This window comes from Scyliorhinus canicula, chromosome 7 (assembly GCF_902713615.1).
Source record: "Scyliorhinus canicula chromosome 7, sScyCan1.1, whole genome shotgun sequence".
NCBI classification, from domain to species: domain Eukaryota; kingdom Metazoa; phylum Chordata; class Chondrichthyes; order Carcharhiniformes; family Scyliorhinidae; genus Scyliorhinus; species Scyliorhinus canicula.
In genome coordinates, this window is record NC_052152.1 from 189,873,610 (window position 1) to 189,900,328 (window position 26,719).

The 26,719-nt window shown below is 46.7% G+C and overlaps 1 protein-coding gene across 6 annotated transcripts in view; it reads right to left on the reverse strand.

The window, feature by feature from the left end:
- Window positions 1-1,266: 1,266 nt before the first annotated feature.
- osbpl2b (oxysterol binding protein-like 2b) overlaps window positions 1,267-26,719 on the reverse strand; it is a 132,603-nt gene continuing 107,150 nt past the window's right edge. For all 6 annotated transcript variants that reach the window (XM_038803524.1, XM_038803528.1, XM_038803522.1 and 3 more), the window contains 4 exons: window positions 24,301-24,429; window positions 6,676-6,799; window positions 6,150-6,240; window positions 1,267-5,232 (listed from right to left, as the gene is read on the reverse strand). In XM_038803524.1, coding sequence (XP_038659452.1) covers window positions 5,130-5,232; window positions 6,150-6,240; window positions 6,676-6,799; window positions 24,301-24,429 — 447 coding nt within the window. In that variant the 3' untranslated portion in view covers window positions 1,267-5,129. The remainder of the gene's footprint in view (window positions 5,233-6,149; window positions 6,241-6,675; window positions 6,800-24,300; window positions 24,430-26,719) is intronic.

Below are 26,719 nucleotides of genomic sequence, written 5' to 3' on the forward strand. Positions count from 1 at the left end.
GGGATACGTGGGTGTGGGGAGTATAATGTGTATGTGCGGCTACAACTTGTCAGCCTCCCGAGTGTCGATCAAGGACCCGGAAAATCCCGCACCGTTTTACATTGGAATCGATTGTGTTCCACGTGGCGCCGGTGCTAGCCCCTCAACGGTAACAGAGTCGGTCCAGTGCGGTGCGATTTTTTTTGTCATAAAAGTCCAGGGATTCTCTATTGGCTTCAACACTTAGTCTCAGAAACGGAGAATCCCACCCCTAATTTATCAAGTTCCTGACGTTCAACAGCAGTAAACGTGGCCCGCCACAGGGGAGGGTACAAGCACGACGATTTACGTAATTGGAATCGCCACAGGGGGCGGGGGGTTGAAAGTTTCATTGTCAACTTTTGACAATGTAACAATCTTCTCTTCGTGGTGGCATCTAGCACCTCGGATCAGTGTCTCTTAATGCCTCAGGCTGTACTGTTAAGAAACCCCTCTGTTCCTAACCAACTCTATTCCTTTACTTCCCAAATTTATCTAAGTTCTTCTATTTACCTATACATAGTAGTCAATGTATTAAAGCGTGGTCAGAATGAATGACTTTAAAATGAGGGCTGAATTACATCTGCATGCCCTGGTCCAATTATCTCTAACCCTACTTCACCTGAACACCAAGTTTGCACTCACTGAGCTGAATTTTCATCTCCGGTTCGGGTTCCGTCATTTCCAAATGGCATTTCCACAAATTCAGAAAGTCAGTGCGTTCACCTGGAACATTGGTCTATAAGATCAATGTCATGGCACCACATGCCAATGCATGTCCACATTATTGGTAATTCCACTGGCCCTTGTATTTGGAGGAGGCATTTTAAATGGCGATCCCGATCAGGTGCATGTCGAGTCACAACGAAACACTTTTTGTACTCCGGGGAAAACTTTGCAAATTTGAAATCCCGAGGTAGTGAAATGTGTTTAAATCAGGGCAGCATGGTGGCACAGTGGTTAGCATTGTTGCCTGCGGCACTGAGGACCTGGGTTCGAATCCCAGCCCTGGGTCACTGTTCGTGTGGAGTTTACACATTCTCCCCGTGTTTGGGTTTCGCCCCCACAACCCAAAAGATGTGCAGGGTAGGTGGATTGGCCACGTTAAATTGCCCCTTAATTGGAAAAAATAATTGGGTACTCTAAATTTACTTTTTTTAAAAGAGGGAAAAAGAAAATGTGCTTAAATGCTGCACACCTTTCTTTATCTCATCGCTACAAAAGATCCACTAGTCAATACACAAAAACTAACACACTTCAAAAAAGTTTTATTTTTAAGTAAATATTTATACATTTTGACTTTAACATACATTAATTTAGAATTATGCAGACTCTTCTGAAAAAAATATTACAACTGATTTGAAGCTTCATTAATGGGCCTTGACATTTAAATATTATAAAAATAAGTCAATTTTACATAAGTGTTTGTGTTTTATGAACTGAACTCTTCATGCAACAAAGTAAAGCAAATAACTCTAACAATTCAACTGAGAAGCAGCTAGTCAGAAAGGCAAAATCAATATTGAATATAAATCATAGTGTATGAGATTATTTGGTTGTAAACTAGATAGCAAAAAAGAATTTCACTTTAAAAAAAAATCAATAACGGTTCAAATTATCCCTAGTCAAGTGAGTTAAAATTACATTATTTTGTTTCAAGTAATACCATATAGAGACGCCAATAATTTACATGTATTTAAAATTTGGAAGTGTATCAATTTTATGGAGCATGGAAGATGGGTCAGATTTCGGTTTTACTTGAAATAGTGTTTTATTAAACATCATTATCCATACAAAAAAAGTCATAAACATAATTCAGGTAGTGACAGTTTTGGAGTGAATCACAATGCAAACTGGATATAAAGTAAAAACTGGACAAGTTTAATTTGAAAAGAGGCAGTATTCTTTTCAAGAAACATTTGTACTTAGGTTGTAGTTAATAACTACCAAAAATCAAATTTCCTCTACCGCTTTAGGTAATCTTTAATACCACGTCTCATCAAGTTATATTCTTTTACATCTGTACCACAAATCCGAAGACCACTTTCTGTAATATTTGAAAATGTTTAGCCAAAATTATTAGAGGTATTTAAGGAAACACAAAACAGTCGATATTATACATTTGGTAGTTTTAAATTTCAGCCCGTATAATAGCAAAAATAAATATGGTCTCTTTAAATATATCACTGTTTTCTTTCCAAACCCCAACTGAACAGGTAGAAACCTCTGTATTCTCATTTCTCACTTGCTTACAGTCAAATAATGACACATTTCACTTCACCAAATTCTACACGATCTGCATAAACATCTGCGTTTCATGCATTACAAACTTAGCACTGGAGGAAAAACAATACAGGTGAAGGAAATCCTGGGGACACTAAAAGTGATGTGTTAATATGAACTGCTGTGATTTTTCTGGAAGCAGTATGCATCTGACATTTGCATAGTTTTTGATAACTGTGCTGTGAAAAGTAAAAATTGCAATGCTAGCTATTAAAAATATTATCAATTAAACTGTAGAACGTCATTTAGTTATGTTGTCCAGCACAATACAAGTGAATATAGAAGACTGCTGAAAATAAATCAGCAGCTGGACCAATTTATAATGGTATTGAGTATACCTCAATCCCATCAACAGAACAATCGAGTACAACACCAAATTCACTGGCTGGAAATTTCCTTTACAACTTGGAGAGCACAAATATTATCAAGAACTGATTAGGTTACACCCACGACATCTTAAGTCGGTGCATATATCTATCTGTAAATGTTTCTGTATGTACATCTCCCCAGACAATTGTGTCCAAAGACCTGTTTCTACAAAGTTGTACTTTACCATGTCGTAAATCCCTGCAACTACTTCAGTATTCCTCTTGGGAAGCTGAAACTTTAGTATTTCCAAGTTCTCAAAATATTTTATAAATGTCTGATCATATTTGAGATGATCTAATGCTTTAGATTTTTTTCTCCCCAACGTGAACAAGAAAATGTCAATTTTTAGAGGAGCTGAACAAGGAAACATTGGAAAGTGATCTCTGCAAAAAATGATAATTGAGTATTATTTACAGGAACAGACAACAGTTACCTCTCATCTATGCGGGGTGCTACTGCTGTCCTTAAGTTTCTGCCTGCTGATTCATCCACAACAATTAATAGTAAATACAATTCACTAATTTATTAGCAAAAGTTCCCATAATTTCAAGCCCAGTGAAACTATATTTTATCTTCGTACAATTTGATTCTCTATTCCACAAAATTGTATCTGTAAATTCAAGTTGAAATAACATTTTAACATTATGGCTTCAGAACATCTACACACAAGCACATAAAATAAAGATCACTTTGGCAATAAAATAATCAGATACACTTTTTTTTGTTTTTTGATTTGCAAATCTTCACTTAAACAATGATGCAAGCAGCTTGTGGCAATGTTACATTTTCATAACAGTACACATCTGGGGACATTCAAAACATGCATGAGAGTGTATTATCGCAAAACAACTATTGGTAAAACAAATGACCACTCTCACAGAGAGGGAGGATATTGTTGGGGAGTGAAATAAAGGGAATGGATCGAGATACTGGGCTACTGATATTTGTACTCTTTGAACTCAAACCTTTGAAGACTTGTAAAAAAAAACATTCCCTCACTGATGTGCTGATACATTGCCAAAGATAACTATTACCAATAACAGAAGTCCATTACATGAAGTTCTGTTCTAGGCAGCCAAAAAATGCATTCACCTCGAGAGCAATACTTCAGGTAAGGAACACACATAAGATTAAAAGTCTAAATTTTAAAGAAGCAACACCAAATCTGAAGTGAGAAAATTTATTCATTTTCGCAGCAAAAATTAAATCAACAAAAGGCCCGTTTCATAAAAGATCTTTTGACATTAAGGTGTGCAACACCACTGAATTGTTACGGTTATAGGGCTGTTTAACAGCTGTATGTATTTCAATTACCTTCACCAATTTCTAGGTTCATTGAAAAGCATCTAGCAAGATTTAGTACAATAGTCTGGTTACTGGGGAGCTCTAACTTTTCGGAGTCAACTCCTTTCCCCACTCCCAACACTTTTACTAAAATCTTTATTAAATTGCAACCGTTTCATGTACAGTTCAACACTTCCTCACTGATGTGAAATTCAATTTCTTGGGAAACAACAAAGGAAAAAGCAATACAAAGTTCATGTTTATACACCATTCTAGTGGAATTGGAACCTTTATTCATACCTACGTATATTGATTTTATTTTGATTAACCATTGAAAACACCAAGTACCTAGTTTTCAAGTCATAACCACTAATAAAGCATCTTTATAAAAAAAAAACTATTTCTTCTTTTATCTTGCCAAGTTCCCTCCGTTTCTCTCTTGAAGGCACCCTTCTATATAATTCCATGTGTACCGGCTGATTTCTGGTACACCATCCAAGTCACCATTATTCACTGTGAGCCTTTGTAGTGACTGTCTGCAGGATATTTCACCATAAGCAGCTTCACATTTGCATCCAATGTAGTCTTCACCCATCGTTTACACATGAACATTTCAACCAACAAGGGCCACTGGATAATATCAGGGGTGTGATCCCCTCAGCAGCCCTGTCCATACCACCCCGTGGCAGTTTATCCCTACCTAAATTAGGAATGAAACAACCCTTTATTGTGCCCATATCCTGGCTGAAATTAGCTAGCTCATGGATCATATCTGGATTCCCCCCAGCTCCCCACCCCGCTCTGCATGGCTCAGTTGCACAGTGGATCAATTTAATTAGCCATCTGGGGGAGTGGGGATGTGGGAGGCGGGGAATGAACATTTCTACTCTAAAACTTGAATCTCAGAAGTAGCACCCAATTATGTCAGATTAGAAATGCTAGCAAAACAATTCAAGCAATGTATTATTTGTATATGAACAGCCAAGAGACATTTTCCAAAACCTCTTTTCGGTTATTGCACATAAACATTATAGTTAGAGATTCTGGGACTGACATCAGTGTAAGTTAAACAAAATAAAAGCAAAACAGACAAAACTAGGGTAGAAGATTTAGAAGTAGTAGAAATGTTAAAGTCTTTGATCGACATTCAACAATACTTTAGAGAATAAAAATCCTCAGTAAATATCAGGGCAATCTTCGTAATTTCTTTCCCAGTACTTCCCTGTATAAATCCAGTCTGTTGTTCGTGTGTGTTGATTGACATCCTGTCGGAACCACCTGTAAAAAAAAATTAAGAAATTAAGAAAAATATTAATCAGAACTTTATAGACAAACATTTAAAAAAACATTTCTGAGCAAATTGAATCAATGTTTTGGTGTATTTTTATTCCTTTTGACTCATTATGAAAGTCCTTCGGCAAATTCAATTTGCCCTTCTATTAGTTACTGATTCATCCCGATCAAGCCAGAGTTCAGGAAGTAGAGCTTTACCGAACTAAACCTACAGATGGCATTTGTGTTAGAATATCTATTACTTATCCCTTAATTTGATTACAAGTGCAACCCTGATATGCTAAAAGCCTCTCTCCATGTTGACCAATGTGTATTTCAAATTTATTCATCTTTTGTTAAATAATGAATTGACATGAAGGTATACTTCAATACATAAAACTATAAATAACAGACTTCATAATGCAAGGATTAAACATTCATTCATTGCAAAGAACTGAAATACGCATTTCAATGTCTGCCGGTTTACACTATTTTTAGGCATATTTGCAAGTTTTCAAGATTATTTTCATTCTAGCTAGAGCAGGGTTCAAATGTTTTACAGCACAAAAATTAGCAAGTTAAGAAAGAAAAAAGGAAGTCTCAAAAGAAATTCTCATACTGAAAGTGATTAATTTGTGGCAACAATTATCAGTACAGCTGCTGGAAAAGGCAGAACAAATGGATTCAGGAGAAAAATCACAGTTTCTGGCAAGAATCAGAATTGAAGGTTTTAATAAAAGACTGGCAACATAGCTTGTTCTAAATGAGTTAGCTTGTTCTAAATGAGTTAGGAACACAAGATAAATCTGACCTTGCATTAATCACAGACTTATTGAGCAAAGGAAAAAGCTATTGAGCCCAAAGGTTCTTAAGTTTTTAAATTCATGCTTCTTCTGGGATGAGTAAACTGGGAACAAACTAACCTGGTTCTCCATTCCTCTTCATTTTTGGATCTCTCTTTTCGAGAAGCTCGTTGTTTTTCTTCTAATCTTTCTTTCTCTGCACCTGCAAAATCTGTCAAATACACAATTACACATTATGTTGAAGTTGAGCTGTAGAAAATTGCTCGTGAGAGATTTATCTTTGTATTAGCATGTTGGCATGAGTATCACAAGCATTAATTAAGTTTGCAATTTAGCACAGGATTACCATATACACTTACCCCCGAAGCTTTTGCTGGGCCTAATTTCAAAATATATGTTTGATTACGATCAAGATGCTAGATCTACATTAATCTTACATCATGCAGTAACCTTAGATTATGCAGTAATAACAGACAATCTAAACAGCTTAACACTTTCTATAATATTAATTAGACTATTTGATCGGTTTTAGGATTGTATATTAGAATAGTTTGTCGAAACAAATTAGCATGAACTCTCAAAACAAAGTAGTTAACCAAATAAATTCTATCCCTGGTAAGCACCAATTTTAGATTTATGCACATACCCATGTTTCCATTTTCCATAGCTCGGATATCTGGTCGAAAACGACAATCAGTTGGAGCAAAATCTTTCTTCATTTCTTCATCCAGTTCATTCAGCATCATTGCAAAGTTAGTGAAATTATACATCTAGAAATAGTAATATTTTGTCTACTATTATTGCACAGCAATATAGTGATCATAACTTAAAAGTTAACGAACATTTTGCTTGGTTTGACATAGATATTTGCCAGAGTAGCTTTTAAACTAAAAATACACAGTTTTAAGTCTTTAAGTTAGCAGACTGCCTTCCAGGTTTTCAGTGCATTAAAATATTGACCAGTTTACAAAAGAGAAAACTAAATCCAATATTACAAGCACCAAGACTTTGGATTAAGTTTTAAAAAACAGATTTTAAAGGCTGCTAGTGAGCTAGTGAAATCCCAGTTTTCTGCTTGTCATCTTCAGGTAAAGCAGGGCTCTAAAGTGGGGAGAGCACAGGCTTAATTTTGTCACTCTTTTAAAAAAAAGATACGTCTCCATTATAAATTCCTATGTCATCATTTATGAGGGAAATATGCCGCACTATAATTACATGTTCTTCTGGGTGGTTGTATTTCATCACTTTTACCGGCACAAGGGTGTAATTACAGCATGATAATTTAATTTAGGAAGTTCCAAAATGTTTGCATTAAGACCCTGGAAGCCAGCAGCAAGGTGAACATAGGTTTTACAGGAGGCCATCTAAGCAGGGGATGCAAAAAGACAAGCGGTAGTTGTTGGGAATTCTATAATTCGGAGAACTGATAGCATTCTTAGTAAGCAGGACCGAAAGTCCCACATGGTATTTTGTCTGCCCGGTGCCAGGGTGAGGGACATCTAATCGGCTTGAAAAGATATTGGACAGGGAGGGTGAAGATTCAGTTGTTGTAGTCCACGTTGGGACAAACAACATAGACAAGTCTAGGAAAAAGGGCAAATCTAGGGAAAAGGACCTGTTCGGGGAATATCAGGAACTAGGAACAAAAGTTTAAAAAAACAGGTGCTCAAGGGTTATAATCTCTGGATTATTACCTGAGCCATGTGCAAATTGGCATAGGGATGAGAAAATCAGGGAAGTAAACACGTGGTTAAAGGAGAAAGAGGGGTTCTATTTCATGGGGCAGTGGCATCAGTAATAGGGCAGGAGGGATCTGTACTGTTGCTATGGTCTCCACCTGAACCAATCTTCGACCAGTGTTCTAGCACAAAGGATAAATAGGGTGGGCGGTTACAAGGACTTTAAACTAGCAAATGAGGAGGGGGTGGGGTGTAAAACTATAAGAAATATAATGGTTAATGGGAACCAAGGCAACAGGTCAGTAGGAGAAGATAGAGGTTAATAAGCAGGGCCAGTCTAACCACTACGGAGGGGAAGGGAAGCATAAAGAAAATCACGTACGGTGACTGTGGGAGTGAAAGTTGGGGATGAGGCTGAGTGTTATCAGAGATAAATAAAGGTCAGAATGTATGAAAAGCGTAGTGCACAAGAAAATCTTGCAAAGGAAAGACAAATCAGTAGGACATATTTAAAAACCTTGTACCTAAATGCACGCAGTATTCAGAATAAGGTCAATGAGCTGATGGCATAATTGGAGACAAATGGGTATGATTTGGTGGGGATTACCGAAACATGTTTGCAGGAGGCCCAGGACTGGGAGTTGAATGTCTAAGGGTACCCAGTATTCCAAAAGGATAGACAGGATGGAACAGGAGGTGGAGTAACTTTATTGGTTAAAGATGATATCAAGGCTGTATTAATAAATGATATTGGCACTAAGGGCCATAATATTGAATCGATCTGGGTGGAAATTTAAAAAAGGGCAAAAACCTCTTGGTAGGAGTAATTTACAGGCCCCTGAGCAATACTTCCAAAGTGGGGCATAGTATAAATCAGGGCTTATGAGAAGGGCACAAGAGTAATCATGGGTGATTTTAACACGCATATTGACAATCAAATTGGCAGGGGTAGCCTCGAGGGAGATTTTGTAGAGTGTATGAGGGATTGTTTCTTTGGGCAATATATTATGGAGCCAACCAAGGAGCAGGCTATTCTAGACTTAGTATTACGTAACGAAGAAGGATTGATAAATAGTCTTGTCATTAAGGATCCTCTCGGAAAGAGTGGCCACAGCATGCTTGAATATAAAATTCAGATTGAGCGAGAGAAGATGGAGTACCATACTAGAGTTTTAGTATTGGGCAGCGGTAATTATACAGGCCTGAGGAAAGAGTTGGCCCAAGGACTTGGCACAAATAATTGAGGGTAGGCCAGTTGAGGAACAAGGGCAGATGTTCAGGGAAATATTAAATAGCTCCAAATTAAAATATATTCCTGAGAGGAAGAGGAAATGTAAAAGGAAGAAAAACATTTGATGGCTAAACAAGGAAGTACTGGAACTAGTGCATGCCATACAGCTAAACTGGAGGATTGGGAGAACTTTAAGGTTCAGCAAAAGGCTATTAAAAATTAAGTCAGAAGAGGTAAGATGAAGTACGGAAAGAAACTAGTAGAAAATATAAACACTGGTGCCAAAAGCTTCCCGAGATTCCTGTTTATGTTCCGGTGTCTCCCCATCTTTATTCCATGGTCCTTTTTTAAACGGGTCGACAAAGTGATCACTGGCTTTGTATGGCCGGGCAAGACCCCGCAAGTAAGGAGTGGGATGCTTGAGCGATGCCTGAGAGGGCGGGCTGGCGCTGCCAAACTTCAGTAACTACTATTGGGCGACGAATATAGTCATGATCAGGAAGTGGGTGGTGGAGGTGGGTGGGGGGGGGGGGGGGGGGGGGCATGAGAGCGTATGGAGACGGCTTCATGCAAGGGCACCAGCTTAGCGCTGTTAATAACAGCGCCCCTGCCGTTCCCACCGGCATGGTACTCCACCAGCCACGTGGTGGTGGCGGCCCTGAGAGTCTGGGGGCAATGGAAGAGGCATGTGGGAGCGGAGAGAACATTTTGTAATAATCACTGGTTTGCCCCGGGAAGGATGGACGGGGGTTGTTTCGGAGATGGCAGAGAGCAGGGATTGAGAGAATGGGGGATATGTTCATAGAGAGGGGAGCTTTCCTAGCTTGAGGGAGCTGGAGGAGAAATTTGGATTGGCGAGGGGAAACAAATTCAGGTACCTGCAGATGCAGGACATCCTACGCAGGCAGGTTTCAACCATCCCGCTCCTACCACCAAGGGGGATGCAGGACAGGATAGTTTCCAGAGCGTGTGTGGAAGAAGGGAGGGTCTCTGACATTTACAAGGAACTTATGGGGTCAGAGGAGATGCAGACTGGGGAGCTGAAGTGCAAGTGGGAAGAGGAGTTGGGAGGAGAGATAGAGGATGGTCTATGGGTGGATGCGGTGAGTAGAGTCAACATGTCAACAACATGTGCCAGGCTCAGCCTGATACAATTCAAGGTCGTTCACTGGGCTCACATGACAGTGGCCCGGATGAGCAGATTCTTTGGGGTAGAAGATAGGTGTGCAAAGTGTGTGGGAAGGCCAGCGAACCATGTCTACATGTTCTGGACATGTCCAAAGCTTAGGGGATTCTGGCACGGGTTTGCAGATGTCATGTCCACGGTGTTAAAAACAAGGGTGGCACCAAGTCCAGAGGTGGCGATTTTCGGGGTGTCGGAAGATCCGGGAATCCAGGAGGAGAAAGAGGCAGACGTTCTGGCCTTTGCTTCCCTGGTAGCCCGGAGACTGATATTATTAGCTCGAGGGACTCAAAGCCCCCAAAGTCGGAGACCTGGCTATCGGACATGGCTAGCTTTCTCCGTTTGGAGAAAATCAGGTTCGCCTTGAGAGGGTCAATGTTAGAGTTCGCCCGGAGGTGGCGACTTCTTTGCGGAAAATTAATCGTCAGCAGGAAGGGGGGGGGGGGGGGGGGGGGGGGGGGGGGTTAGTTTAGCTTAGAGTAGGTGGTAATAAAGGTGGGGCCTGTGAAGGAGGAAGACGGCTTTTGCACTATGTTTATAGATTCATGTATATTGTTAATTTTGTTGTCGCTGTCAAACCAAAAAATACCTCAAGAAAATGTATATTAAAAAAAACCATAGACCAGTTAGCTTGACCTCTGTGGTGGGAAAGTTGCTGGAATCAATCATTTGAGGAGTAGATAACTGAACCTTTGGAAAGACAAAGCTGAATCCACCATTGTCAGCATGGATTTATGAAATTGCTCGAGTTCTTTGAGGATATAACCAGCAAGGTGGATAATAGGAAACCTATGGATGTGGTATATCTAGACTTCCAGAAGGCATCTGACAAAGTGCTGCATAAGAAACTGATCCGGTGGCGGCGATGTCCGAGTGAGCCGCACATTCGACGGGCTCTCACTCCAGCAGGCGTTTAGGGGCTGATTCCCCGCGATAGCAGGACCACGGAGCTGAAGGAAGGCGGCAGGGAAAGTGCGGAGGAGCGGGCTGCGGCACATGGAACAGCGGGAGTCCAGGAGGCAGAAGAGAGAGAAAAAGGGACAGAGACAAGGAGTTGAAGAAACTGACCTGGAACCTAAGATGGCGGACACACGGACCCCGGACTCAGCAATCCAGCAGGCGCTGGATAACATGCTCCAGGTAATGAAGTCCAGTTTTGAAGCCCTGAAGCGGGACAGCTTGGACCCAATCCAGAAGGCAGTGGATCAGCTGAACCAGAGGCTGGATGCGCAAGATGTTAAAGTTAAGGAGCTGGGAGAGGTGGTGGAGGAGCAGGCAGATGCGCAGACGGTTGCGGCGCTAGAAGTTGATGGGCTGAAGGAGCGGCAGAGAAGACTGCAAGACAGAGTGGAGGAGCTGGAGAATAGAGCCCGCAGGAACAACCTGAGGATGGTCGGCCTCCCGGAGGGGGCTGAGGGAGCTGATGCCGCAGCGTTTGTAGCAGACCTATTGATGCAGCTGATGGGGGCCAAAGCATTTCCGCGACCGCCGGAGCTGGAGGGGGCATAAAGAGTGCAGGCGAGGTAGGGGCGGCCGGGCGGACCCCCCCCCGCCCGATGGTGATTAGGTTCCACAGGTTCGTGGACAAGGAGCAGGTGCTGCGGTGGGCAAAGAGCGCCAGGAGCAGCGCGTGGAACAACAGTGTCCTCCGTATTTACCAGGACCTAAGCCAGCAGGTGACTCGGCGGCGAGCAGCCTTTAAGAATGTCAAGGAGGTGCTGTTCAAGAAGCACGTGAAGTTTGGTCTGCTGTTCCCGGCTCGTTTATGGGTCACGCACCAGAGTCAACACCACTACTTCTCCGAGCCTGAAGAAGCGATGGACTTTGCGAGGGATCAGGGGCTGGTCCCAAAAAGAGGCCCCACGGGCGCGAATTAGGGCCCGAGGACGACCGTATGAAGGTACGCCGAATGGGCCTGGACTGCTGTTCAACGGTTTGCTGGGTCAAAGGTGCCAAGCGGAACATTTGGGACTCTTTCCTTTGTTCATGGACATTGGTTTGGGTTTTTTTGGGGGGTTTTTTTCTCTTATGTTTTTGTTTTTTTCTCTTTTTTCTGTTTTTTCCTTTTCGGGCGGATTTTTACTTTGTGTGCGGCTCGCGGAGGACACTGGAGCCGGCATGGTAATGAAGGGGGGCCGGTCAGTAAGGGGGGCCAAGGACGTGGGTTGGGGGGTTTTGTTTTGTTTATGTCCATGCCTTCCTGTGCCAGTGAGTTTGCTCCAGTGGGTTGGAGAAGGGGAATGGGGCGCCGGGGAGTGGGGAGGAGGACGGGGAAACAATGGGAATGAGACAGGAGGGCGCCGGAGTGATGAGTCACCGGGCTAGCAGATTGGCTAGTCAAGGGAGTCAGGTGGGGGGGGGGGGGGGGGGGGGGGGGGGGGAGATCACAGCCAGTGGATGGCAGGGGTGGGGGTATCGGGGGATATTGTTGGGGGCGGGGGGGGGGGTTGTTCTGCTGACGTGGGAGGGACTTGAAATAGGCACTGGAATGGAGGTCGAGGGTGGAGGCAGCCAACGGGCGGGCCAGGAATGGCGCGACGCACAGGCCGGGGGCCGGCCCGAGAAAGACTATGGCTGACCAGCGTGGGGGGGTTGTTCCCCTGACCAGGCTGATCACCTGGAACGTCAGGGGACTGAATGGGCCGGTTAAGAGGGCGCGGGTGTTCGCGCACTTGCGGGCTCTGAGGGCGGACGTAATTATGTTGCAGGGGACACATCTGAAAGTGTCTGACCAGACCAGGCTAAGGAAGGGCTGGATTAGCCAGGTCTTCCACTCGGACTTGGACTGGAAGTCCAGGGGGGTGGCAATCATGATCAACAAGCGGGTGCAATTTGAGGCGGAGGGCATAGCCGCAGACAGTGGGGGCAGATACCTGATGGTACGGGGCAGACTGGAGGGGAGAAGAGTGGTGCTGGTGAATATATATGCCCCGAACTGGGATGACGTGTACTTCATTAAAAGAGTGCTGGGGAAGATCGTGGACCTGGACTCTCGCAGGCTAATAATGGGGGGGGGGGGGGACTTTAACATGGTCCTTGACCCGGCTTTGGATCGGTCGGTAGACTCCCAGCAATGGCAAGGGAGCTGAAAGGGTTTATGGAGCAAATGGGGGCAGTGGACCCCTGGAGAGCCAGACAGCCGACAGGAAGGGGCTACTCGTTTTACTCGCACATCCATAAAGTATATTCTAGGATAGATTTCTTTGTACTAAGCAGGGATTGTATAGGGGAGGTAAAGAACACGGAATATTCGGCAATTACTATCTCAGACCATGCCCCGCACTGGGTAGACCTGCAGATCGGGGGGGGGCGAACTACCAACGCCCGCAATGGAGGCTGGACTTGGGACTGCTGTCGGAGGAGGGGATGTGAGAGGCTTCGGAGGTGTATGCAAAATTACTTGCAGGTGAATGACACGGGGGAGGTCTCAGCGGCGACCCTGTGGGAGGCGCTAAAGGCAGTAGTGCGGGGGGAGCTGATTTCAATTGAGGCCCACAGAGCCAAGGCAGACAGGGCAGAGATGGATAGATTGGTCAGATTCCCTGATTGGTCGGATAGATGAAGAGCACGCGGAGTCCCCGGGGTAGGTTTTACTTAGGGAGAGGCAGAGATTACAGGCGGAACTGGGGGCACTATCCACGAGTAGGGCCGTAGAACAGCTTAGGAAAGCGAGGGGCGTGGTGTACGAGCATGGGGAAAAGGCTAGCAGACTGTATGCGCAGCAGCCAGGGAAATAAGTAGAGTGATGGATGGGGAGGGGCGCAAAGTGGAGGACCCGGCAGGATTGAATAGGGTATTCCGGGACTTCTATCGCAAGCTGTATACTTCGGAGCCGCCGGAAGAACCGGAGGAGATTAAAAGGTTTCTGGACGGGTTAACATTCCCAACAGTAGGTGGTGTGGGGGGGGGGGGGGGGGGGGGGGGGAAGAGTGGATGAGCTGGGGGCCCCGATTAGAGTGGAGGAGGTATTGGGGGGGCCTAAAGGCCATGCAGTCGGGGAAAGCCCCGGGGCTGGATGGATACCGAGTAGAGTTCTATAGGAAGTTCTCTGAGCTGGTGGGCCCGGTCTTGGCGAGGGTTTTCTTTGAGGCAAGGGACAGAGGGACCCTGCCGCCGACAATGTCGCAAGCCACTATATCACTGATATTGAAGCGGGGTAAAGACCCGGAGGCGTGCGGGTCCTACAGGCCAATCTCCCTGATTAATGTTGACGCCAAGCTCCTGGCAAAGGTACTGGCGGTTAGAATGGAGGACTGCGTACCGGAGGTGATTGGGGAGGATCAAACGGGGTTTGTAAAAGATAGGCAGCTGGCGGCCAACCTGAGAAGATTACTTAATGTGATAATGATGCCCCCAGTGAGTAGGGAGGTGGAGGTAGTGGTGGCGATGGACGCCGAGAAGGCCTTTGACCGGGTGGAGTGAGACTATCTATGGGAGGTGCTCGGACGGTTTGGGTTCGGGGAGGGACTGGTGAATTTGATCAAAGTATTATATCAGGCCCCAAAGGCCAGCGTCAGGACTAACAGAGAAGTGTCGGAGTACTTTAGGCTGTACCGAGGGACCAGACAGGGCTGCCCGCTCTCCCCGCTGCTGTTTGCGTTGGCCATAGAGCCGCTGGCGATTGCGCTGAGAGCCGCAGAGGGATGGAAGGGGATGGTGAGGGGCGGGGTAGAACATACGGTCTCTCTTTATGCAGACGACCTGTTCCTGTACGTTTCGGAATAGTCTCTTGGGGGGAAGAAGGGGAGGGCAGAGTCTCTGATATTTATAAGGTGCTCATGAGGGAGGAAGGGTCCCAGACGGAGGAACTGAAGCTTAAATGGGAGGAGGAGCTAGGCGGGGAAATGGAGGACGGGCTGTGGGCAGAGGCCTTGAGTAGGGTAAATTCAACCGCAACATGTGCCTGGCTCCGGCTGATTCAATTTAAGGTCGTTCACCGGGCCCACATGATGGTGGCTCGGATGAGCAAATTCTTTGGGATAGAGGACAAATGCACTGGGTGCGCGGGAGGACCAGCGAAACATGTTCACATGTTTTGGGCATGCCCTAAGCTTAGGGGGTACTGGGAGGAATTTGCGGGCGTCATGACCCGGGTGCTAAAAACAAGGGTGGTGATGGGTCCAGGGGTGGCAATTTGTGGGGTTTCGGAAGACCCGGGAGTCCAGGGGGAGAAAGAGGCCGATGTTTTGGTCTTTGCTTCCCTGATAGCCCAGCGACGAATACTATTGGCGTGGAGGGACTCAAAGCCCCCGAAGACTGAGTTGTGGCTTGCGGACCTGTCGAGTTTCCTGGGTATGAAAAAAATTAAGTTCGCCTTGAGGGTATCTGTACAGGTGTTCACCTGGAGGTGGCAACCATTTATTGACTTCTTCGCGGGAGAGTGAGCGTCAGCAGGGGGTGGGGGTAGAGTAGAGTAGGAGGGATAAAATGGCGGGTAGTATCGGTGGGAGAGGAGCGGGCTTGTGCAGTATGTTACGATTGAAGTATTGAATGTACGTGAATGTTTGCACATTTTTGCCTTTTCTGCTTTCTTTCTGTTGATGTCTGTAACTGTCCAGAACTGTAATGCCAAAAACTACTCAATAAAATTGTTTATTAAAAAAAAAAGAAACTGATCCACTTCTCCAGCTTTCACCCAAAACACATTAAAGAAGCCATCCCCTATGGACAAGCCCTCCGTATACACAGGATCTGCTCAGACGAGGAGGAGCGTAACAGACACCTACAGATGCTGAAAGATGCCCTCGTACGAACGGGATATGGCGCTCGACTCATCGATCGACAGTTCCAACGCGCCACAGCAAAAAACCGCACCGACCTCCTCAGAAGACAAACACAGGACACCACTGACAGAGTACCCTTCGTCGTCCAGTACTTTCCTGGGGCAGAGAAACTACGATATCTTCTTCGCAGCCTTCAACACATCATCAATGAAGATGAACATCTTGCCAAGGTCATCCCCACACCCCCACTACTGGCCTTCAAACAACTTCGCAACCTCAAACAAACCACTGTTTGCAGCAAATTACCCAGCCTTCAGAACAGCGACCACAACACCACACAACCCTGCCAGGGCAATCTCTGCAAGACATGCCAGATCATCGACTTGGATACCACCATTACACGTGGAAACACCACCCATCAGGTACGCGGCACATACTCGTGCGACTTGACCAAAGTAGTCTACCTCATACGCTGCAGGAAAGGATGCCCCGAAGCGTGGTACATTGGCGAGACCATGCAGATACTGCGACAACGAATGAACAGGCACCGTGGACAATCACCAGGCAGGAATGTTCCCTTCCAGTCGGGGAACACAGCAGTCAAGGGCATTCAGCCTCGGATCTCCGGGTAAGCATTCTTCAAGACAGCCTTCAGGACACGCGACAACGCAGAATTGCCGAGCAAAAACTTATAGCTAAGTTCCGCACGCACGAGTGCGGCCTCAACCGGGATCTTGGATTCATGTCGCATTACATCCACTCTCCACCATCTGGCCTGGACTTGCAAAATTCCACCAACTGTTCTGGCTTGAGACAATTCACACCTCTTTAACCTGTGATTATCCCTCTCTCTGGATCTGTAATGATTTGATTACCTGCAAATTCTCGCATTCCAAGCATTGTCCGGCATCGCTGACTTTGTCTATATAAATGTTTCTGGATCATACCTCTCCAGTCACCTGAAGAAGGAGCTGCGCTCCGAAAGTTCGTGTTTGAAACAAACCTGTTGGACTTTAACCTGGTGTTGTAAGACTTCTTACTGTGCTCACCCGAGTCCAACGCCGGCATCTCCACATCTTGTTCATGAATGGTATTATAAAGGCAAATGGAATGTTAGTGTTTATTGCAAAAGGCCTGGAGTAAAAAAGTAGAAAAGTGTTGTTGCAATAGTAGGGTGTTGGTGAGACCACATCTGGAGTATTGTGTCCAGTTTTGGTTTCTTTATTTGAGGAAGGATGTGGTGGCATAGGAGGCAGTTCAGAATAGGTTCACCAGATTGATTCCAGGGATCAAAGTATTTAAATTTTTAAAAAAGAGTACATTATTTTTTTCCAATTATGAAGCAATTGAGCGTGGCAAATTCACCGACCATGCACATCTTTTTGGGTTGTGGCGTGAGACCTACGCAGACATGATGGAAAATGTGCAAACTCCACACGGCAGTGACCCAGGGCCAGGATCGATCCCGGATCCTCGGCGCAGTGAGGCAGTAGTGCTTCGTGCTGCCCTTGGGGAAGAAAAGGTTGACGTATGAGGAGAGAATTAACAGTTTGGGATTATACTCACTGGAGTTTGGAAAGATGAGAGGGGATCTGGTATAAAAAAATATTAAAAGGGATTGATAAAGTAAACGTCGACCAAATGTTCCGCTTGTAGGGCAATCTAGAGGTCACAGATGTAGGTTGAGAAGCTACAGATTTAGAACTGAGATGAGGAGAAGTACTTCTCGCAGAGGGTGGTGAATTTGTGGAGCCTCACTGTGCCATAGTACGGTGGAATCGGAGTCATTAAATGGTTTCAAGAAGGAGATAGATATATTTCTGATAATTAAAACAATGAGTCAAAGGGAAATGGCAAACAGGTAGGGATTTGAGATCAGCCATGATCTGATTGTATGGCGGAGCAGGCTTGAAGGGCTGAATTGCCTACTTCTGCTCCTAATTCCTATGTTCCTATTTTTAATCAAGGTTACAAAGTCTGCCACGGCATCAAACTATTTACACAGCACAGTCCCTTAGGGGCAACTATCATGCCAGTCCCTATCCAGGCCGACCTTCATACTCAATTCTTATGAGCCCTCCCCCCTCCCCCCCCCCCCCCCCCCCCCCCCGATGGTCACATATCAGCTGCACGTGTTCATAGGGTGACATGCATCCCATTGATCAACTCCTGGACCCGGGGCATCCCATCGATAACGGCGAACCCCACTGCCCAGGCATCATGGTGGGCTCAGTCCACATTAAAATAGATGTATTGATCCGCCTGCGCATAAAAGGGCCTCCCTGACAGTGCGGATGCACCAGTGCACTGAGGTCTGTGAGATCCTGGACAGGTCCTCACTCGACGCCTGGAAGGACCTCGTCAAGTAAAAGTTCAGGGCAACCGTCATCTTGACGGCCACTGGGAGCGGGTGTCCTCCGCCCAATACCCATGCAGTGCCAGCTGTCCTATCATCTGGCATGTATGTCGCACTGTCTCTCTGTTCAGCCGGAGTCTTCGTCGGCATGCCCAGTCCGGCATGTAGCACCTCCTTGGGACCTCCTCCTCCTTGGCGGCTCGTTCTCCATCCTTGGTGGCTGCCATCTGTCCCTCCGCTGCATGCACCGCTATTGCCCGCACCACTGCTGCATGCTCTGCTGCTGCAGCCTCCTCCTCCTCCTCGAGCAGTGCCCGCTTGTACAGGCACAGGGCATCCCCCAGGACTGCAGAGACCAGCAGGAAGGCCATCATTGCTGGTTGCATTTTAATATCCATTGTCTGCAGGGGGTGTAAGGACGATATGATAGCGTGGTGCATACCCCATGCCCAACCAGATCCACTGGGGTACATGGCGGCCCCAGTTGGCACTGTGGGATTCCCCACCACCCCCCGCCCCGTCGGTTCCCGGTACCATGGGGGCCTCTGGCACTCATCCCGGATGCCAGGGGTACTTTTGGCTGTCACTGCCCTCGCCAGGGGCTACTGTGGATGTTGCCCTGGATGGACCACTGGGTGACGTGGCATGCAGGGGTACCCATACGGTCGGTGTCACTCTGCAGAACCGGGGGGGGGCCACGCTGGGTGGTCAATGGGTGCGCCACATGATAGCCGCCGTAATGGAGATCCATGCTTGGACACCGCCCCAATCCCGTGAGGGGTGGGGGTCACCCAGGTCATGGCCTGCTTCCCCCCCACCAGCAGCTTTCAAAAATCTCCACCTCTGCACCACTGATGCAGACAGGGGTGTGTACAGTACTTTGCTTGCTGAAGTCAATGACGAGCTCTTTAGTTTTGCTGACATTAAGGGAGAGACTGTTGTCGTTACACCACCCTACTAAGTTTTCTATTTTTTTCTGTACTCTGACTCATCGTTGTTCGAGATCCGACCCACTACGATCGTGAGATCAGCAAATTTGTAGATGGAGTTGAAGCCAAATATTGCCACAGCCGTGTGTGTACAGGGAGTATAGTGGGAGGCTAAGTGGCCTTGTGAGGACTATTGTGAAGGAGGTGTTGTTGTTTATCCTTACTGATTGTGGTCTATCGGGCAGAAAGTCGAGGATCCAGTTGCAGGGGGAGCTGCCAAGTCCTAGGTTTTGGAGCTTGGCAGGGATTATGGTGATGAAGGCAGACCTGTAGTCAATGAATAGAAGTGTGACATAGGAGTCCCTGTTGTCAAGGTGGTCCAGGGATGAGTGCAGGGTCAGGGAGATGGTGTCTGCTGTGGATCGGTTGCGGCGGTATGCGACTTGCAGTATATCAAGGCATTCTGGAAATTATATGGAGTTGATGTGTCTCATGGCCAGGTGTGGCCCACTCTGCAAATCGCATAGGACATATGATGCCCAAACTTTCCAGGTGCTGCAACTCGACATCCACTTTTGTGAGCAAAGCGGATGGGACTGGTCGTGCCCTGAAGTACCTGGGTTGAGCCTCTGTGTCCATGTAGATGCAAGCTTTGGCTCCTTCTATCTTGCCCAGACCCTCCTGGAATACCTTTGGATACTTTCGTAGAACCTCATACAGGTTTCCGGAACCAAACTGGAAAATCTGCTGCCATCAAAGCAGACTACTCAAAGCCAATAACGCCCCAACAGGTTAGGTCCCAGCTCTTGCACCACGACCAAAGGTAGCCTGACTGTTTGTTGCCCTCAAGTCACCAGGGTCATGGTGGTTCCTATAATGTTCAGTGGTTCCCCAGTGTATGCCCCCAATCTGGCCTTGGTGTTGCACAAGCTTAGTGGCAGGATTCCTTTGCAGAGCCGGTGGAAGGTCTGCTGACCAATGATGGAGATGACAGCCTGTGCCCATCTCCATCTCTAGGGGGCGTCCATTCACCTGCAGTTTAACCTGAATTGGCGCCACCTTCGGGGCGGTGATGCCGCTCAGTTGTATCATGTTGTCCTCCTCAGGTAGGGCCACATGCAAAGCCCTGGCTCAGGGCAACCTCAGTCTGTCCAGGGCAGTGCTCTCTCTGCCGATTCTGGAGGCCTTGTTTGTCACGTGTTCTACGTCCACAGGCCGGCCTTGGTTGCCATGCGTTCTATGTCCATACGCCTGCAATATTGCTAGAATCCCCCCGCCTAGTCCTCAGGGGAGGTGTCCCGTTGGTCCATGACGGCCCTGGAATATTGAATTTGGATGTGGTTTAGGCGCCGTCCTGGGCAGGTAATGCTATTCAGACTTTTCACACAATGATGCCATCTTCTACACTCACCTCTTGTCGTTTAGTGAGGGAGAGCTTTGTGCCATTTATCAGGTGTCCTCGGATTCCGCCACCGAGGATCATATGGTGCAATTTTGCCAGTGTGGGATCCTTCTGGGACAACTCTTGAAAGTGCTCCACGGATGATGACTTCTTCTTCATCCGCGGACATCCACGTTGGAATTGTGTGTTCCTGGGCATTGCTCGAGAGTACTCGTCGGCCGCCAACATTATTGCCCAATTTTGGATCTGAGCCAAGGGTTTGGGGGGGGGGGGGGGGGGGGGGGGGGGGGGGAGAAATTACTTCATCCTCTTTGAAAAGGTCCAGCAGGGGTTTATGGTCTGTGAATTGTGAAATGTCAGCCATAGAAATATGGGTGGAATTTTTTCACCTCAAAAATGACAGCCGATCTTTTATCAATCAACGTTCTGGATGCATATCCTGTAGGTCTCACTGTGGCATTGTCCTATCAATAGGAAAGGACTGCCCCTACTCCATATGGAGAGGCATCACATGTTGATTCCAATTCTCTCTTGGGGTCATAATGAGCCAGGATGTTGGTGATAGTAACTGCTGCTTCACCTTTGCGAAGGCAGTGGCCCCTGCCATGACTACTTCTGGTGTTTTTTTAAACAGAGCATGCAGGGGTGACAATAAAGTGGCCAGGTTTGGAATACATTTTGCATGATAGTTTATGAGGCCGAGGAAAGATTTTACTTGTCATATTACTTGTCCAAAGATGTGCGGGTTAGGTGGATTGGCGATGCTAAATTGCCCGTAGTGTCCTAAAAAGTAAGGTTAAGGTGGGGTTGTTGGGTTACGGGTATAGGGTGACTACGTGGGTTTGAGTAGGGTGATCATTGTTCGGCACAACATCGAGGGCCGAAGGGCCTGTTCTGTGCTGTACTATTCTATTCTATTTCTCAGGGTTGGTGCCTCTTTGATGGCCTTACATTTATCTTCCACGGGTTAGGTTAGGCCTTTTTTAATCAACTCAGAACCCTAGGTACATCACTTTGCCCGTCTGGGATACATTTTTCTAATTTGGGATGGACACCTGCATAAGAAAATCATTTCAAAACCTCCTCCAAGTTTGCTAGGTATTCTTTTTCCTTGGCTCATGTGATTAGTACGTCTTCTAAGTATATTTCCACCTGAGGTAGCCCTTGGCGAATCACGCATTGAAAATATGGTGCATGCCAACGAGACTCCGAAAGGCAGGCCAGTATATTTGTATAATCATTAAGGATGTTGATCAACATAAATTTCCTGGATGACTCAACTAGTTCTAGCTGGAGGTAGGCATGGCTCATATCTAGTTTGGTGAAGGTTTGACACCTTGCCAGCTTGGTATATAGATCTTCTATGTATGGCATGGAGTACCAATCTAAACTTTCGATCTAATGTTGAGCGGTCTTACTAACAGACCGCCTGACATTATTGATCCCACACACTAGCTGGTCAGGTAGCATCCCATTCAGGGGTGGGCCAAACTTGCAATTTTGGGTAGGGTGTCATGGTCCACATAAACCTTTACCCTTGCTCTCTTTATTCTACCAAGGTCTTCTTGGAATACCTTCGGATATTTGTCACTAATCTTGTACAGACGACCGGTTCAGAGTTACAATTTGTAGCCAGTCTAGAGGGATCCTCTGAAGCCAGTCTCTGCCCCAAGAGGCTGGGTCCTGGTCCTCAAATAATGTCATCGCACAACTGTGAGCGGGAGACGGGCAGTCTGTTGTGATCTCCATAATACAAGATTCCCTGTATATATGGCCAGCCTGGCCCTGGTGTCTTTGCAGGCCTAGGGGAAAGATACTCATTTGGAGACACCGGAAAGTCTGATCCTAGATGATGGAGTCGGCAGTTCCCATATCCACCTCCATTTCTAGGGAATGGCCATTGACCAATAGTGCTATTTTTATTGGGGCAACCTTAGGAGTGATGATACAATTTAGCTGCATCGTTTTGTCCTCTATGGGCTGCTATACTTACAAGGCTCAAGCCTGAAGTGGCTTTGGCTTCTGCCTGGGAGGTATATGTACTGCTGATTCTGGCAGCATTGCATGGGTCATGTCTTTGGTCATACTTGCAGCAGTCTTGCGGCTGACACGTAGTCCTACAGGGAGGCTTCCCTGGTATTTCTATGGTTATCCAACTGTCTTTTGAGATGGCAGAATGTCCAGGATGAATGTCGAATTGGTGAATGAGGCAAGTGGAAGCCTTCGCTGGGAATATAGGCTACTGTCCATCATTCTTTGGAGCTCTGGGAACTTGCTCGGCATTCACCAAAGATAGTGCTAATTCTATAGCCCTTTTGAGGTCTAGGGTGGGTTCTGCCAACAGTCTTTTTGTATTGTGAAATTATTGATCCCACACGCTGGCTGATCAGGTAGCCTCCCATTCAGGGGTAGGCCAAACTTGCAATATTTGGCCAGCCTTTTTAATCAAGCCAGGAATTCTGTCACGAGTTCCCCAAAGGTTCTGCCAGCTGTGTTGAATCAGTAACATTGGAGGATTACGTCAGCTTGGATTGTAATGGTTCTTTACTGGATCCACAAGCTCCAACGTTTTAGTGTCATGCACTGCAGGATAAGTTAAACTCTTAATAATACTGAACATTGGGCCCCCGCATACTATCATGTCAAAAGGATTACTTTACACTGTCTGTGTTGAGTTTGCACATTCTCCCCGTGTCTGCGTGGGTTTCGCCCCCACAACCCAAAGATGTGCAGACTAGGTGGATTGGCCATGTTAAATTGCCCCTTAATTGGAAAAAAATGAATTGGGTACTCTTAAATTTATATAAAAAAAGGATTACTTTATGTTTCTCATCCCCTTCTCTGCCGTTGACATGATCACATGAATTCAGGATACTGGGGCCAGTCCTCCACATCCGCATCATAAAGCTCAAGCTTCTCAAATAAGGCCATTTCCGTATTTTTCTTTTTGCTTTGTTTCTTTGTTGTCAGGGAGTTTCAAAAAGGCTGCTCAGAATCCTGTGCTTGATCCTCGTCTCCAATGCAATAATTCAAGGAGGCGTGGAGTGAAAGGCCAAACTGACTTATTTTATACTGAAATTAAGATGCTACTGCAGCACATAAAACAAACATTCCAGCCCAGGACTATCGGGAACTGCCGGTCCCGCTAACAAGCCCCAGCTGCATGGGCCTCCACCTGCTCACCACGGGAACTCATACTCTTCAAAGCCTATGAGATCAATCAGTGATCCCTCATGGTCTTCTTGAGGGTGATAACAAAATTGACCATTAGAGCTGATCACAATAGTGAGCAGCATTTTCAAACTGCTAATTAAATCAGTTGTGACCCTATTTCCACTGCCTCACCTCTTGTCATCTATGATTTAACTATTAGCTGCTTTTTTTTTTGTTACATTGATGTATTCCCTAAACAGAATAATACCACTAGTCGTATTCTTGAACAGTTGAGAAACACTGACTGGCAGTTTAAACAACACATTAGTAAAGTATACATCTGTAAGACCTTTGACTTAACAATTCATCTATTCTTCAGGACATTGAGTCCCATTGGCCTAGTGCCAATTTTAGCTTTTTAGGGCTTATTGTTTCATACATTTCGTGATCTGATTTTAATTTGCGAATCAATGTTTCTCAATTGTTTTGTTGTTTCTCAATTGTTTAGTAGCTAAACTATGTTCTATTTAGTGTCAGAAGCAGCACACAGACCATGCACACATCTGTGTATTTCATGACATTTTATTTAAATTTGTATCAGACTTTCATTCTTACCTGAGAGGAATGTGAAGGCCTTGCTGCTATCCTCCAGAGTAGTTTGCTTCCAGGAACAACTTGTACAGTTTCCTGAATTTCAGGCATGTCATCAGCTTCATCATTTTCGGCTCTTACAACATCTTCTGGCTAAAACACATCAATAATGAGCTTTATTTTTTTCAAATAAATTTAAATTGTCCCAATTAAGGGACAACTTAGCATGGCCAATCCACCTACCTGCACATCTTTAGGTTGTGGGGATGAGGCCCACACAGACATTGGGAGAATGTGCAAACTCCACACGGGCCGGGATCAAACCCGGGTCTTCAGCGTCTTAAGGCAGCACTGATAACCACTACGCCAACGTGACGCCCGCGATAATGAGCTTTAAAAAGATATTTGTGAGAGACAGCTCATTAATACCCCATACATTCAGAGCAGAAACTCTTATTCCTGATTGAAAAAAAAAATCAAACTATATAATCGAAAGCAAGAGCGGGCGAGAGACACAGTGGACATAAAAATTGGATGAGAAGCCCCCAGAAATGCGCCCACCCAAATCAAGGTGCAATTCCATGCTTGGGCGGGCAGGGCTTTGGGCGGAAACCTGCCCATTCACCTATTAAGGCTCTTAAGTGGCTACTTAATGGCCACTTAAAGGCCATATCCCAGCCAGCCTCCATTTTTAGGCTAGATAGGTGTGGTAGTACGACTAGGGTATTACGGTACCTGGAAGTGAGCTGCTATTGGTGCAGAGGACATGCTGCCCATTGGCCCGGGTAAGTCATGTGCCTCTCAGCCGATTGGCTGGTCCCTGGTGAGACAAATTTTACCGGCCCTCCTTGTTCTGGGGAGGAACTGCGGCTGCCCACAGGTTTCTGCTGCCGAGCACACCAAACTTTTAATCAGAGACGCTTTCGTTGTGGGTATGCAATCTTCACAGATCCGCCAGAGACTTTTAGAGAAAGAAACTTTAAGCCTCATCGAGGCAATGGCCCTCGCCTCCTCCCTAGATGTCGCCAATCGTAATGCCAGCGCGTACGCTCCCGACCGTGCGGCGAACCCCTGGGCAGCATGGAAAGCAACCCCCCCCATGCCTGTGCCGCAGGGCGCCCCGATAAACCCACTGGGCCTCGCCGTTACTTTTGCGGCAAGGCAAAGCACCCCCGCCAGCGCTGCCTGGCCCGCACCGCAACCTGTAAAGGCTGCGGCAAGAAGGGCCACTATGCGGCCGTCTGTCAGTCCAAAGCAGTCGCTGCGGTCCCGAGTAGCAACCGCAGGTTCCCCCCCCCCCCCCCCCCCCCCCCCCCCCCCCGCTCTCCTCAGGGGCCCCGTGCGGCCCGCGGGCCTCGCTTCCCCCACCCCACATCGCCATGAGTGATCCCCGGGCGTCACCATTTTGGGCCCCCGACGCCACGTGCGACCCCCGGGCGCCACCATTTTGCACCCCAACTCCACGTGTGATCCCCGCGCGTCGCCATTTTGTTCACCCCCCACCACGTGCGGCCGACGGGTGCTGCCATCTTGGATCGGCACCGAGGACCCCGCAGGCGACTGCTCTCTGCCAGATGACGACTCGGGGTTCCTGCCACGACTCGCCTCAGTAACATTGGACCAGTCGCGGCCCCGCACGCTGTCCATGGTGACCACGAAAATCCTCCTTCAACGGCCACGAGACAAGCTGCCTGCTGGACTCCGGGAGCACAGAGAGTTTCGTCCACCCTGCCACGGTAAGACGCTGCGCACTTCACGTTTACCCTGTAAAACAAAAAAATCGCTCTGGCCTCCGGTTTGCACTCGGTCCAGATCACAGGGTGCTGCATAACGGACCTCACGGTCTAGGGGAGGGAGTTTAAAAACTAAAAGCTCTTCGTCCTTCCCCACCTCTGCGTGGCAGCACTCCTGGGGTTAGATTTCCAGTGCAACCTCCAGAGCTTAACGTTCAAATTCGGTGGCCCTATGCCCCCCTTACTGTCTGCAGCCTCACGTCCCTCAAGGTCGATCCCCCATCCTTGTTTGCAAACCTCACCCCGGATTGCAAACCCGTTGCTACCAGGAGCAGACGGTACAGTGCCCAGGACCGGGTCTTCATCAGGTCCGAAGTCCAAAGGCTTCTGAAGGAAGGGGTTATCGAGGCTAGCAACAGCCCCTGGTGAGCACGTGCTGGTGGTCAAGACCGGGGAGAAAAATAGGATTGTCATAAGACTACAGTCAGACCATCAACAGGTTTACGCAGCTGGACGCGTATCCTCTCCCACGTATCTTCGACCTGGTCAACAGGATCACGCAGTACAAGGTCTTTTCCACGGTGGACCTCAAGTCCGCTCCCCATCCGCGCGAGTGACCGAAAGTACACTGCATTCGAAGCGGATGGGCGACTCTACCACATTTTAAGGGTTCCTTTCGGTGTCACAAACGGGGTCTCGGTCTTCCAAAG